Source organism: Aegilops tauschii, chromosome 5 (genome assembly GCF_002575655.3).
Source record: "Aegilops tauschii subsp. strangulata cultivar AL8/78 chromosome 5, Aet v6.0, whole genome shotgun sequence".
NCBI classification, from domain to species: domain Eukaryota; kingdom Viridiplantae; phylum Streptophyta; class Magnoliopsida; order Poales; family Poaceae; genus Aegilops; species Aegilops tauschii.
In genome coordinates, this window is record NC_053039.3 from 573,057,805 (window position 1) to 573,073,748 (window position 15,944).

At 48.5% G+C, this 15,944-nt stretch overlaps 1 protein-coding gene across 1 annotated transcript; it reads right to left on the minus strand.

The window, feature by feature from the left end:
• Positions 1-8,148: 8,148 nt before the first annotated feature.
• Positions 8,149-14,793, minus strand: LOC109747599 (protein neprosin-like). The gene is made up of 7 exons (XM_020306630.2): positions 14,623-14,793; positions 12,435-12,521; positions 12,075-12,320; positions 11,802-11,969; positions 9,884-9,937; positions 9,625-9,771; positions 8,149-8,542 (listed from the first exon to the last, which is right to left on the minus strand). Exons 1-7 carry the CDS (start codon positions 14,791-14,793, stop codon positions 8,174-8,176), a joined length of 1,242 nt encoding a protein of 413 aa, XP_020162219.1. The 3' UTR covers positions 8,149-8,173.
• Between the last annotated feature and the right edge of the window lie 1,151 nt (positions 14,794-15,944).

Consider the following 15,944-nt stretch of genomic DNA (forward strand, 5'->3'; position numbering starts at 1 on the left):
GCAAGGTCCGGTGGTTGCTCCCGGCTCTCAGGCGCAGGTTCGGGCAAATGCGAGGCTGCCTGAGGAACCGCCGGAGTAGCTGGTAGCAAAGGCGCCGGCCCTTGGAAGGGGTCGCGGCGCTAACCATGGGTGGGACGGTCAAAGACGTGGTGCATATTACAGAGAAGGTCCGAGATTCAGCCGTTACGGGAAGTGGGGTGACGATGGGTATGATGCTTATGGTGAGGGAATGCACCGTGGATCATCTTCCGGTGGCGGCCGCGCTTACAATTGGTACAATGATGATGGACCAGGACATTTTCAAGGTCCACCCGGCAACTTTGTTGAAGGCGTCGCCGGTCCCAATGACCGTTACCAAGGAGGATATCGGCGGGGCGGTAGGGGCAGTCGTCCACCTCCACCGCAACAGCCTCCACCACCACTACCCGTCGCCGACGCGCCTACAGGAGCGGAGCTTGATCACACAGCAGTTGTGGCAGCCGTTTCACCACCGTTGCCCGCGGCTGCGGCTAATGTAGTCAGGGCGCTGGCGGCAGTCACGGTACCGGCAGCCGCTGGCGCCGGTAAGGCTGACAAAGGGAAGGACAAAGCAGAGGGAGAAAAACTCTCAAAGTGGGCAATCAAGAAGAAAAAATTGCCTTGTTATCGATGTGGAGAACCGGGGCATTTTGTGGCTGAGTGTACTAATGAACTCTGTGACTATTGCCAAAGATCGCAACATGTGACCGGTGACTGTCCGCTCCTTTCTGGTCCTAAACCTGGCGTAAACATCTTTGGTGTGTGTTGCAAGGAGTTGATGTTCTTTGAGACACAGGAGGAGGATCCTCTACCGCATGTGGTTGAGTGTTCATTCCCAGCCGTGGTTCGGGTCACTAATGGGCAGTTGACTCAGGCACAGATTGTGAGGCAGCTCCATGACCTGGTACCGGGCAACCATCAGTGGCACCTGGAAAATTAGAGGGACAAGCCTACAAGGTGGATTTCCCTACTAAAGAGGATCAGATGCATTTTCTTAAGTGGGGCTTATGCAGAGTTCCAAGTACCAATGTTGTCATTGCTTTTGATGAGTGGAAGCAGGATGAACCAGAAGGTACACCTTTAGAGAAGGTGTGGGTTCGATTCTTTGGTGCACCACCAAAACTGATTAAACACTTTTTGATTTCTTGGAGTTTGGGTTCTATGATTGGCAAAACAGAAAAGGTAGACATGCCCTTCACTCGGTCACAGGGGGCTGCGAGGCTGCTTGTTGGTGTGGTGAGTGTTGAGTTCATACCAGATGTGGTTCGATGGACACATGCCGGGGTCACGTACGTTCTGGAGCTTGAGATTGAGGATACTCCGGTATCCCAGGATGGAGGCGAGGTTCAGGATATGGACACAACTGAGGGGGGCGGTGCCCCAGGGGATCAGGATAAGGGGACTGATAACCCTTCACGAGAGCCGGCCAAGGGGCCCAATGAGCAGTCAGATAAGGTAGATAGTTCTGCCAAAGAGGCACCCCCGACCACAACTCTGACGAACACTCCTCGTTTTGGTTCGTTTGGAGCGAGTTCTGCTCCTAGTCGGCTGTGGAGCACTAGAGTCGAGGCGAACGATCCGGTGGAGTTTCAGTTACCACCGGTGTTGGCTCCGGTCTGCGAGGAGATGACGGTACTTGAGGCTTCAAACTCTCATCAGGCATCTCAGGGCTTTCGAGAGAGAGGCCCAGTCACACCTGGTGGGCGCATGGATCATGGCGAGACGCTCGCGTGTGGGAGGGGCCGAGAGCAGGTGGCTCACAGCGCCCCCGTACGCGCATCCGGCTCGAGTTCTTTGGGAGGGGCGCCTGGCCAGGAGGGCCTAGGTGCCCTTTCTATCTCGGCGGCTCCGGAAGATCTGGGAGTGAGGTGCGGGTAGGAGGCCCGTGTCTTAATCTCTCCGTCGGCTCACGGCGTCCAGGAGAATCAGGGGCCACGCAGTCCTCTCGGCTCCACGGTCCGCTTCCCCCTTGACCACTATGTCCGATGCCCGCTCGACCACGCTCTACCCTCCTTCACCGACGCTAGGGGAAGGGCGTGAGAGTCGGGAGCGCACTCCTCGGGAGAGGATGACAGAGGAACTTGTCGCTTTCGGCGGGATCGTGGATCCGGTGACGGCTGGCAGGCGTGTCAGCAACCGGATCCAGGATCAGCCGGATGCGGACGACCTGCAGTTAGCGCGTGCCAAGAGGGCAGCCATGCTTCGTAATGTCGAGGCTACTACAGGTATGTCTTTTGATAAAAAAATGTTCATTATTGCATTTCACAGAGAATGAAATAGTTGATAAGGCAAATGACTTAGGGATCTCTCTGGGATCAAATGACCATGAGGTCGTTAAATCCGTCAATGATCTTTTAGACTTGGAAGCGGAGAGGGCTTCCGAAATTATTCGTAATAGCATCTATTAAACCCATGAATGACACTGAAGTGAACAATCTAGGTATGATTGATCTAGCAAATATATGCAATAACCTTTTGCCTAGTGCGGAGGCGGAGGATGAGGAGGGACCGGAGAATGCCGACACGGTAGAACCTTTTGCCATCTAAGAAATTCAGGGCGGAGAAGGTACGAAGATGGGTTGGTAACCTGCATGGCACGAGCAGTAGAGGTTGACTATGGAAGCAGGGCGGGGTGGCGCCGACAGCAACGGCGAGCTAGCTAGGGTTCAAGTGAGGGGGGAGTTGTGTGGGGGTGAGGGTAGGAGTGGCCTAGGTGGTGTTTGAGGAAATGCCACAGCTACCATAAATTTTACTTGGAGGGATTGAAAAGCCAGGACAACTGAAATTTATATGAAGGCTTCGAAGTGGCGCCGTAGGAACAAACATCGCAAACGGCCCAAACATAATACTCGTGTGCAATTCATGGCGAAAAACCTGCGGAATCACCAAAGTTTAAATTGATCAAGGCGGGTAGCTATTTTTAAGATTTCTTCAGGGGAGTTGGTACAAGGATGGACTGTACTGTACTGATGTGAAAACCACGGACATGGCACACAGTTAGTATGCGGGAACCGTGTCTACTGATAATAGTTGGCGGGGTTTAATGTAAAGAAACGAGATGGGATAATTAATTGGTAAATGAATTCTACTCATTAGCACGTGCATGTTATTGTTTTGGGATTGAGCACACAAAAATCAGAAAGCTTTTCATTGATTGTAGGGTTGTGTTCGATTCTCCAAACCGTAAGCATTCGCTATTATATTATAGCGAACATAGCCCAATATAATATAATATACCATAACACTAATCTCCAATTAAATTGAAGAGCCCACATTCAAGTAAGGTCTCTAATTGACTTGTGACACCCAATTTTGACCTGGTCAATAATTTCTCAAAGCTGTCTCATTTCATTATTTCATTTCATTATTTTCTCTCGTTCATCTTTCTTCATTCTCGGTTCATGTGATGCAATAGCACAGCAGCAATGACCAATGTTTTTGCAGCTCCTTGCTCTATTCTTCCGCCGTAGAGCTGCTCTCTTCTCTCCTTATCTCTTCCTAGGTCGCAACACACTACACGAGATTTCCGAAGATAGCACATGCACATTGTACTCAAGAATTGAATCCCATCCGTTTCGAAAAGAAAAGTGAATCCCCGGACCCAGGCCACAAATAGCTCTGTCATCTGTCGACCACTCCACATCAGCCAAATTTAGACATTCTATTCTATATCTTAAAATGTGAGAAGAAACTACAAGACAGAGATATAGCAACAGAAAAAACAAGGAGTTTGAATGAACTGGGGATCTCACCTTGCACGTATGATTTTTTTCTTGCAATTACTACAAACGTGCAGTAGTGTTGCCAACTTGCCAAGCTTGCCCTGACTGATAATCACAAAGGATAAATAGGTTGACACCCTGTAGCTCAACCTGGTGTTCCTACAAGATGTGTTGATATGGATGCTGATCTTTGGATTCACGTCTATGTACATTCATTCTTTTGACTTGTTGCCAAATTATGCATCGAGGTGCTTGTGCATGAACCCTATCGCAAAAGAGCAACATATGTGGTTGTTCTCCGGATCAACTAAAATGATAGCTTCAGTGTTTTGTCTAATGATGGTGAAAACAGAAAATGGTCCTTTGTTGCTAATTTAGACTGTGCTCTCTTCCCTTCTGTTTCCTCCACTGTCCCTTAATCTTGCATTTCATCTGTGGTGGTGTATGGAACTGCATTTTATGCTGTAATTATTATTTTTTCCCGCGCTCCACGGAACTGCATTTTATGCAATGTTTTATAGCCCGGCTATAGCCTTTGAATGCTTTCCCGCTAAAGCTATGCACTTTTAGTGTTAAATTAAAAATGAGGCTAATAGCGGGTGGGGCGTTTTAGCTTTGGGGTCCAAATCCTCTCTATATCTTGTACGTCCAGCTGCACCTAGGGATATGTGCCATGGCCCATTTAATGACATATACGGTGGGGTGGGAAATCGGTAATGTCTGGCACTGTGTGTATGTACGAACAGTACAACTGCAGAGGATACAAACGGCGTCAGCTTCAGGTCCACGGACGCATGACAGACGACAGGATCCCCACCCTCACCGCTATGAACCTGTCTTTCAGTCCAACCGCTGTGTATAACACAAATGATACATTCACATTTGTCGAAGCTTGTCCGAGCATATGCATGCATGGATTTGTTGCAACTTGCAAGCATCTGTCCCCTAAAAAAAAAAAAACTTGCAAGCATCTGTGGGCAATGTAAATTAACTAAGCACTGTGTGCTTACTCAGAGTGGCAGTATTCCACATCCTTACGCCGTCGTCGACACTCTTGCTTCCGGTGATGATGGATTTCTTCGCGCCATCGCCATGCATGGTGATGCTGCCCATTTTGTTGATGACGTTCTTGTCGTAAACACCTTCTTTAACGTGGAATCACTAGTTCTACGACAACACGTCCAAGGCGGCCTAGATGGCGAGATGTTTGTGAAGTCGCCGGTGACATCCTTGTGCACCACACTTTCTCGGCGCCATTGTGTTCTTCTTCCGCCTCGTCAAGAAGTTAACGTCCTCGCTCTCGCTTGCCACCCACATGGGGAGTGGCACGTCCAGTATGGATTCGGTTTTGAGCAGGGCGGCGACGGCGACTTCCGTGCTGGATTCGGTTTTGAGCAGGGCGACGAGGCAGCGCCCTGGATGATGATGATGGTGTTGCTAGAGATCTCCCGCTCCTTCTCCATGGTCTCCTATCCTACTATCCTTCACCTGGACGTGGAGGACGCCCTTGGGGAACATGTCGACGCGGGAGCCCTGGAAGGCTGGAACCATGGAACGTGATCACCGCACTCAGCCAGACCTGGAGTTCCTACGCCGGCCCGTAGATGTCGAGCCATTAGATGCCAGTCGGTCGTCCAGGAGCATCTTCTAGTCGCGCAGGGCGTCTTGGACTAGCGTGTCGTTGCTCTCGTGCCCGGCCTCCAGTTGCAACGACTCGTTGAAGCCGCGCTAGCTCCCGGACGACCCGGCGATCGCGGCGGTCATGGCGTGTGGCCCACGATCACCTCCGCTGCTATTGCCAACTAAACCACGCATCAAGTGTGCGCACACACGCACACCCCGCACAACACACGAACGCACACTCACAGTCACAGGCCGTACAAAAATCGGACTATGCCAATACTATGGTCAGACCATGCCCAGACACAAACACGCACGATCACACTCTCCGCGGCCCAAACCTGGCGTGCCCGACGCCGGTCACCTCCACACGGAGATGGCTTATTGCGCCAACAATCATTCCCTAATCGATGACATCGTCACGCACCTCCGGCACAAGCTGCCGCTCGCTGCCGCTGCAGCTAGCAGCCCACAGTCCCGTGCGCCGCCGTACCGCACCACTAACCCTCCACAGTCATCGCGCCGAGCCGCCGCGACCTTTGCGCCATCATGATGGTCCTCTGTGACCTCCTCGACTCCACGACCGCTGTGCTCACCGCGCGCACGACATCAGACCGCAAAGCCACAGACTCACCGCGCGTCGCGGTTGCCATGCGCTCGCCTCGCACCGCGGCCTCCGAACGCTTCTTTCTTGAAGCACGAACTCGACTCCACACGTACAACATCCCACACGACACTGCGCTCCTCATCACTCATCCATGCCCGCGCGCTCTGCACGCCCTGGCTCGTGCCCACGTCGAGCACAGAGGCGATCAACCCGGCCGGTCTCCAACATAATGCCACAGTCACCCCCCGCTACTATCGCGAACTAAACCACGCATCAAATGTGTGCACACATGCACACCCCGCGCCACACATGCATCGCACACACACTGGCCATACACAAGTCGCACTATGCCTGTACAATGGTCACCATGCCCAGACACACACACGACAACACTCTCCACGGACCAGACCTCGTGCGCCCGACGTCGATCACCACCGCACGGAGATGGTTTATTGCGCCAACAATCACCCCCTAAGCCATGACATCGTTGCGCGCCTCCGGCAAGAACTGTTGCTCGCTGCCGCTATAGCAGCCCATAGTCTCGTGCACCGCCGCGCAGCGCCACTGAGCCTCCATGGTCGTCGCACCGAGCCGCTGCTACCGCGGCACCACCATGCAGGTCCTTTCCGACATCCTCGCCTCCGCGACCTCCGTGTCGCACGACATCGCACGCACAACCGTGGACTAGCCGTGCGTCGCGGTTGCCATGCGCTCGCCGTGCACCGCAGCCTCCGTGTCCACCATGCTCGCCGCGCTCGCCACCGCGCGCCAAGGCCCCGAAGCTGGTAACTCTGATGCCAATTGTTGGATTCTAGCCCTAGTTCTCTCCCTCTAGTTGCTCTCTCTCTCTCTCTCACCGGCTCGAACCGCGGACGAAGAAAGAAGGGGGAGACACAGGACACGGTAGTTCCGCCGCACGAACGGCTTCTTCCTTCAACCACGAACTCGAATCCACACGTACAACAGTACACGGTGGTTCCGGCGCACGAGCGCCCGGACGAACGGCTTCTTCCTTGAAGCACGAACTCGAATCCACACGTACAACATCCCACACAACGCCGTGCTCCTCACTCCTCCACGCCCCGCGCGCTCCGCACGCCCTGGCTCACGCCCACATCGCGGACAGACACGATCAACACGGTCGGGCTCCAACAGAACGCCATGACCATCCCCCACTACTATCGCCGATTGTTCTGGAGACCGACTGTCTCCAGGCGAAGAATCGTATTTCTCAAGGACACGCCAGGCCGCTCGAGATACACTATGATGGTGGATACTATTTTGAGATCCCTACACGAGGGCAGAGAGGTGAAGATCACACATGTGAAGCGTGATCAAAATGTTGTGAGTCATTTTTTAGCTAATTTTGGTAGATGTGAGAATCGCACTGCTCTGTGGATTCAATCGGCTGGGTGTTGTTCCAGAACTTTGTAAAGCGGACTGTCCATTGATTGAGTAATAAAAACACCGTATTTCCCCGCAAAAAAAAAGTGTGCGCACACATGCACACCCCGCGCCACACACGCACACACACTCAGAGGCCATAGACAAGTCGGACTACGCCAGTACAATGGTCACACCGTGCCCAGACACACACACGCACGACCACACACTCCATGGACCAGAACTGGTGTGCCCGACGCTGGTCACCATCACACGGAGATGGCTTATTGCGCAAACAAGAGCATGACGAGTCACTCGAGTACGTGCGCGCAACGGCGCCGCAGGCGGCAGTGACATGCATGCCTGTCGCCGCTGGTACTGGTCCTCGTGCAGAATGCCGGCGACACAGGCCTTTACAAGCAGCAGGAAGGTGGGAGCCAGGGGCAGCCTGGCCGCGTACGTGAACATGGTGTGCGACAGCTATGAGCAGTGCGAAAATGGATGAGACTATGAACCACACCACGTGGAACATGCCCGAGCCGCGACGACACCCGGCGCAGCAGCAGCCCCGAAGAAGAACACGATGCCACGGGCTGGGACGCGAGCACCGCCGCTGAAAACGGATCATTTTTTTCCTCTAATTTTTTCACGCACGCCTTGCGTATATAAAGTAGAAACGGTCGTAAACATTGCTGTGTGTGTTTCTTTTAATCTCGGCCGTTAAACTAAAGGTTAACACAGATTTAACGGATGTAAAGAGATGACGGATGAAGAACCATGAAATCATCCTCCCTTTAATAGTAGGTATAGAAAGTGGTACTCGTCATGGGCAGTTAGGGTTATTCCCAGGGCCACCATAGTAGATGTAAGTTCCCCAGTCGCCATAGTTGCCAGTTTGCACATTATAGCAATTGTTCCGCTCAGTTATCAAGCCCACATCACTTGGGGGATTGAGACAGTTGGATGAATTTACCACTTGGATGTTCTTGATGTGACTCGCCTTACCGAACCCTTCATTTGGAAAGTGTCCACTACCCATATGTGTGGATGTTTGGCCGGCATCAGGTGAAAATATCTCGCCGCCCCACATAATAGCGGAGGCACTATGTGCCAAGTCAGAGAAGATGTATGATGGCCAATACCCAACATTGTAGCCACCAACTTGTAGCCACCAATTACCCCCTGCTCGGTCCTACAAGGAAAAATTATATTACTATATATAGAATAAAACACAGATGATTAAACATGAGGAGGGAATATTGTTTAAATTCTGTAAGTGTCAAAATCAAGGCCGAAAAGGGAACACTAAAGGCCAGGGTGAGCTGACAGGGATGAGTGTTTTTGTTAGTGAGCTCAAGTATGATATGTATTATAGATGTGTAGTTTAATCAATTCGCGATTTAGAACACTTGCATTGTAAAAATATGTTCCAAGAACCATGAGACTAGAGCAAGGTAAATTATTTGAGCACTAAAATACTCGAGTCCGCCAATCAAACCGGAAAGAGACAGACTCAACCATCTATGTAACTGGAGAATCTACAACTACGAGACGTCCTCTTGACGATGCATGCAATCATGCATCTTTTTTTGTTGCGAGGAATGCAATCATGCATCTAGGGTAAAAGTACGCCCTTCTATGCTACCAGAGGATCATGTGGTGGTGCAAACATCCCATAAAATTCACAAGATGTGTAACAGTTAAATGCAAATAAATGTAATATTAAAATGTCTTACCTGCTTTACCCTAGTTAAGTATGTGGCTCGTATTTATATGTCTCAACACTAACTGGGTAAGGAGTAACTTGATAGAGCCCTTGTTTAATAGCTAGCATGACATTATTGCATTTGTGGACAATTATTAAACGTGCATGGGACAACGTCTACTCCATTATTGAGCCAAAACAGACTAAGGAAACACAGTTTCCCAAAGAACAAGAGGTTCACATGGATTCTCTATGCCGACTCATGAATTTGATATTTCATGCTTAATGTTGGAGTGTAAGTGAACATACGGTTTTTAGCTTGAAATTGCCGGTGCATGCAACTCAAAGCAAGAGGTCTCAAGTTCAAATCCTAGGGGATATAATAAAATAAAAATATTTATTAGACTCCTATTTGAACATTTCGGTGTAAGGGAACCTGCACATCATGGGGAATATTAAAGTATAAGTGAATTTCCACTTTTCCCCTATAGCTTCACCATTTTGATTGAATTGGTAGGCGCACACAACTAAAAATATTTATGATTGGAAATCTTATTCTATTTTGTTACCTTCCAAACTAAAATATCGATGTCATATTGTGTGCCACCATAGGTGGATGTTGGGGAGATACTGCCGCCAATTGTGATTTGATTGCTTGTTTGGATGAAACCTGAGCATAATAGGTTGTAACATCCTGTAGTTTGATACGCATCGCGCTACAATATTCCATACGACAGAAAGTTAGTATTTTAGTATTATTCCAAACCTTAGGAAAGGTCTCAATACTATCATTTATCAAGATAAAATGGAATATGAAGTTTATCTTACGGTCCAGTAGATGAAGAGTCTCGTATTGCTATCACCATATAGATTTGGAAAAACCTACAATATTTGTAGAGAGCATAAGGCCATTAGGCACAATGAAAGATAAGGCACAACTAACTAGACTATTACAAAATGTTTTGACTTGTACAATAGCTATGTCTAAGCATGACCACATGGGATTTATTAATTAGGTGGGAGAGATACATAGATATATAATTGATACACGCACACACACATACACAAAGACGGAGGGAGAGAGAGAGAGAGAGAGAGAGAGAGAGAGAGAGAGAGAGAGAGAGAGAGAGAGAGAGAGAGAGGATGGGAGAGGTTTTGAGGTTGTTTGTTTGCTACAGCAAACAAAAAGAAGCAAGAATAAGTCTTTGTAGACAGCTTGTTTCTCCCTTCCTTCCATTGCAATTATCCAAATACAGTGTGATGGCATGCCAAAAAGGGCACCAATATGAGAAATACCCATGGAATCTCGCTCTTTTTAGTCCTTTCTCCAAATTATTTATTCCAATCCCTCGGTAGTTGCATCTTATCCCTTCAACACATCTGATGGCTCATAGAATCTTGCTTGCTTGTTTGTTTAGTTGAGTCCTTTTAAATGTTCATGCTATACATGCTTATATATCTAGTAAATTCCTTTATAATATTGTTGATATAGTTTTCCTATAGCACTTAATAGTGTCAAAAATAATTTCACATGCCTAATGTACCTCACTAGTCCATGAACCCATGCTCCCACAGGGGCATAAGAGACTTAAGTATTTTATAAGATACAGAAGAATTAGATGTTCGTGGATAAAATTTGAGGTCCATGGCTAATCAAATTTCTTATCCTTTTTTTTCACAATCTTGTATATACCATGCAATTTTATCCTGATAAAAAAGACTTCTATTACAAACTAATTTTCACATCTTGATTGATAGTTTTTTCCAATTTGCATTCCGGCCATTTATGTGTTTTATTGGTGCTAATTTGAAAACTTAGCTTGAGTTATGTTAGCTCTTGTTGTAGCCATCCATCATGATTTCATCAGTTCAAATTTTGGCTTCCTAGTTTAATCCGCTATAACTTCATTCATCCATGTGTTTAGTTGAAACAAAAAATGTTAAGAAAAATATATTATATTATGCACTCCACTATTGATTACTCCCTCCGTCCCATAATATAAGAGCGTTTTTGACACTACACTAGTATAAAAAACATTCTTATATTATGGGACGGAGGGAGTAGTAAAGTGTTATGAGCAAACATTTTAGCCAACACCACGGTAACGGAGAAGTTGTGTTTCCGCTATGGAAGAATAGTAAGTGGCATATTAAAAAAATAAAGTATTTGTGTTACAATGTAAATATGAAAACAATTTAATATCTATATAATATATTATCTATAATTACATTTTTTTGGCCATAAAGCATTAATATACTTTAACCTAAGTTGTTATTGTCATTGGCATGTCATTCATTAAATATAAGAGGTAGATTAAATATGTTGACTATCATTACAGTAACCCTAAATAGTAATCTCAGTTTCTTCAGGTCAGGTTTACTAAAGCTTAGCAATTCATGAATTGTGATTACTCAATAATCCAATTGATTTAGTTGTGTGGTAAACTCCTTTTTTATAATTAAATATTAATACAAGTTTTCTTTAATAATATCAATTGATAAAATGGGCATGTAGAAAGAAAAATGTTATTTACAGTTTAAGATGTCTACATGTCCTTAGGTATTAGAAAAAATGTTGCAAGCACAACTAATGAGAAAGAACAAACTTTACGAATGGACAACCTAGTCTAGCTCATTCTTATGCTCTGGCTCTTTCAAAGCACATATATCATGCACGAATGCTAAAAGGTGGAGTTTAATAGATCTTTTATGATGGTGGATTTAACGTTTCACTCTGAGGTCTCACCTGCCATCCTACTTCAATGGTATTGAGGTTGTTGCCATTGTAGGAACCCGCAGTGATCCAAAGCTGTGTTAAGCTGAAGTCATTAGCCCTGGCAATCGCTGGTTTCCACATATTGAAGGTGCCTTTGCTTCCGTGGCACTTATCGTACCGTGCAGATGCGGTGGCATACTGCTTAATGGGAGAGAGACAAAGTTAAATATGCAAATATGCAATAACAATAGCACCAATCTAAAAAGAAGATTATTAATCATATATTCTTAAATGGTGTTTTACCTGGTGGCCCCTTAATATATTGGGTGTGTTAGTGTCATTGATTGGATTGACAAGTGGGATGCTCCTAGGCATCTTCGTGCCAAACCTCCTAACTGAACTGGCCCTCAAGACATGCTCCTCCTTGGTCCTTCGTATTGGTATGGTGTGCTCAGGGCACTTTCCATTTTGATGCCATATTTGGGTGATTAGATGGGGTGTGATATTGGAATGATGTTGCATGCCTTTTGGGTTGTAAGAAGGATACATCTGAAAATATGACAATTGAGTGATATCATGATACGTGGGTGTGATATTATGGGGCACTGCAACTTCTTATAATCAATCGTTATATGAAAATGAAAATGATGTGGCAAGTATTACCTGTATAGTATGGTTCTTGAGGAGAAGATGGTCGAATGCAGGCTGTTCGATGATATGCACACAGTCTATGATATCTCCATCCGGGCTCTGTTAATTTCTAGGATTTAATTATTGTAACAATATAGGAAAAATAGAGAATAGTGCAAGCAAACTAGAAAAAATTAGATCTTTCCTACATTCCACTTATGGACAATGCATAATATAGAATAGGATAATGTGATTTGTTTTTGGTGACTGCATAAAATATCTATTCGTTGTATTCATTTAATTTTGTTAAAATGAATAGGGTTCAATATATTAGATTAAATTCATATGTCAGTAAATATAGGATTACATCTCTAGACACTGCTCATGAGCGCTCATGAGCTTTGCCAATTCAGGAGTGCCTCATACCATACTACATATCCAAATTAGGACAAAATGACACCAAGCCAAAAATAGATGACATTTACTACATGCAAAATTGGTTGCAATATTAAGAAAATTCCGCCTGGTGGCTGCTCCTGCATGTTGGCTGTTCGTGCATGGTGGGTGCTCCTGGTCCTCGCTGTTCGTGCATGGTGGCTGCTCCTGCATGTGGAGCGTGCTCGTGCATGCACGTTAGTTGATCATGCATGCTGCCGTTGGATATGCTCCTGCAGCGTCCCGTGTGCTGGAGGCAGCTCGCGTGCGTACGCGTCCACGCTTCTGCCGCGTCAGGCTGCCAAACGCACGTCGTCCGGCCTGATCAACCGCACCTGTGCGCGTCTGTGCCGAATTCCGTAAAGATCGTCAATGAGTATGCGTGTCCCTTCACCGATCGAGCAATGGACTGTTACTGTGTCGTCCCATCGGTCGCAGCACCGCCGTTCCATGGTGTTTCCTACGCCTGCATCGATCCGCGTGCTGCCGCTGCGTTGCCACTCAGGTCGCAGTGCCTCGGCCTGCGGTCCACCTTAGTCTCGTGGTCGTTCGCTTCAGGTCGTCCCGTGGCTGTACCAACCTTCGCGCTGCCGCTGCGTCGCCTCACCAGGCCTTAGCGAGCGTGGCACACGGTCTTCGCCGCCTCACCGTGGTTCTTCCCGTGGTTGTGCCGACCCGCGTGCTGTCGCTGCATCGCCCCTTTGGGCCATAGTGTCGCGGCCCGCGGTGCACCCATCCACCGTCCCGGTGGCTGCACCGATCCTCGTGCGGCTGCTGCGTCGCCCCATCGGGCTGTAGCGAGCGTGGCATGCCGCCGCCCTGAGGTCTTACCCGCCGTTGCCCCGACCCGTGCGTTGTCGCTGCATCACCCCTTCGGGGCGTAATGACGTAGCACGCTCTCCACTTCACTGTCCACGCGCATCGACTTCTGTGTGGTATGCGCCGCAACACCTTCCTAGGCGCGAGAACGTCGCGTCCGCGCCTGTGTTCGTCATGTTGTCGGGTTTTGCCTTGCCTACTTCGAGCACCGACGCCACTCTCCTAACCTAGCCACCACTGCTCTTCTTTCCGATCCACAGCGACTACCTCGACACCGGCCACCCCGACTCGACATCGACCACGGCGTCCCTCGCACGGCTTCCTCAACCACGGGCACATCATCCTACGCTCTCGGCTACATCGACACCAGCATAAAGGGCTATCACCTCGCTTGAGCAACTCGTCGGTTTCCTCTACAGTCAAAGCGTCCGCCACGCGACACCCTCTGTGATGCTACCGTTATGACTGCGGGGGATGTCAGTCCATCGGCTGCTATTCTGTTCAGTCTGACCGTCCACAACGCTCTTGTTGTTCGCGAAGCTACCACTACGATTGCGGGGATGTTAGATATATATTTTGTACTAGTTAGAGATTGCCCGGGATTAGATAGAATATTTCCATCTTATCTCTAGGAGGTGTCTTGCCCTTCAACTCTTGTGCTCAATATATACTCGCACTCGAGGTTTGATAATATATACATCGTGTTACGCCAATCCTTATCTATCCCTTCTACATTCCCGATTTCTTTGCATGCATCTGCATGGTTTGTAAGACTGAGCGACGTGAAACACTTACAAGAACACGCAAGCTAATGATAAACAAGGATCAAATAAATGCAAGCTACTCCAGTTAAATATGCATGGTGAACCATGCATGTGTGCGGAGCAACGCATAACACCAGAGAAGCAAGACTTCCATCGTACAATCAAACCGAACGTGAAAGTACGCGGCACAACTACATATGTACCTGAATGCTTGCGACAGGAGGCTTATTGAGCCGCCTGAGGAGGCTTCGCACCTCCCGCCGCCGCTGCACCAAATTCCCGGCTGACATCCGGGCTGCCGTCGCCCGGCCCTCCATGAAGAGAAACGTAAGAGCCACAACGAGCGCGACCAAGCACGCTCGCGTCGCCGTCATTGTGCTAGCTATCCGCAAGCCTGTTGGCGTAGGTTCTCCTAGATTCGGCTGCCGTGCTATATATGAGTGGTCGAGAGGAGGCGGAGCGTCCCGGCGTTTTATAGGGCCAGCCGAGAGTGCAGACGATCGACGTCTCCGTCGGCCTTGTTAGAATACGTATAGGACTACTACTAGGAACTTGGAGTCCATGATGCACACGGCCTTGATGGCCATGACGGAATCGGTCCGTTCTGTAAACGATCTCTTGTCGTGGATCGATCTATTGCAATATAAATAATGGCAAGGTGATCCCAAGGGAACATCACGCCTGAATGAATCATCTCTTGTTTCTTACAGGCTTGACCTCGTCACCGTATATTTTAGTTGCGGCCGTTAAAGCTTCACATAGTCGAAGAGCTTCAAATGGAGTGAGCACTCACATTATCACAGTACACAATCGTAGCTCGGCGAGGAGGGCGATGAAGCTCAATGAGAAACTCGCGAAGCCAGCACGACTCAGCCACACAGTTAGCAACCGCGCGGTACTCCGCCTCGGTACTGGATCGGGACACCATGTGTTCTCGCTTGGAGGACCAGGAGACGAGGTTGGAGCCAAGGAACACGCAGCAGCCCGAGGTGGCACGACGGGTGTCAGGACAGCCGGCTCAGTCGGCATCACTGTAAGCAAGGAGATCATGCGAGGACGAGCGGTAGAGCTGAAGCCCACAGTGTGTGGTGCCACGAAGCTAGCGAAGAACCCGCTTAAGCAGCTGGTAGTGACCATCCATAAGGGCATGCATGACGAGACAAAGCTGCTGCATGGCATACGAAAGATCAGGACGGCGATAGTGTGTGGGATCGGAGTAGGGCGCCCCATGAGTGGCGGATATCTTACTACTAGTGTCGACAGGGGTGGAAATGGGCTTGCAGTTAAGCATGCCAACGCGATCTAAAATCTCAAGCGCATACTGCTCCTGAGAGAGGAAGAGACCAGCAGCGGAGCGGTGCACATTCACCCCAAGAAAGTGATGGATATCACCGAGATCACTCATGAAGAACTCACCGGCAAGGGAGTCGAAAAGCTACTGAAGCGGGCTGGTGGTATTGGTGGTGAGGATGATGTTGTCGACATAGAGCAAGAGATAGACGACAGAGGTGCCACGGTGGAGAAT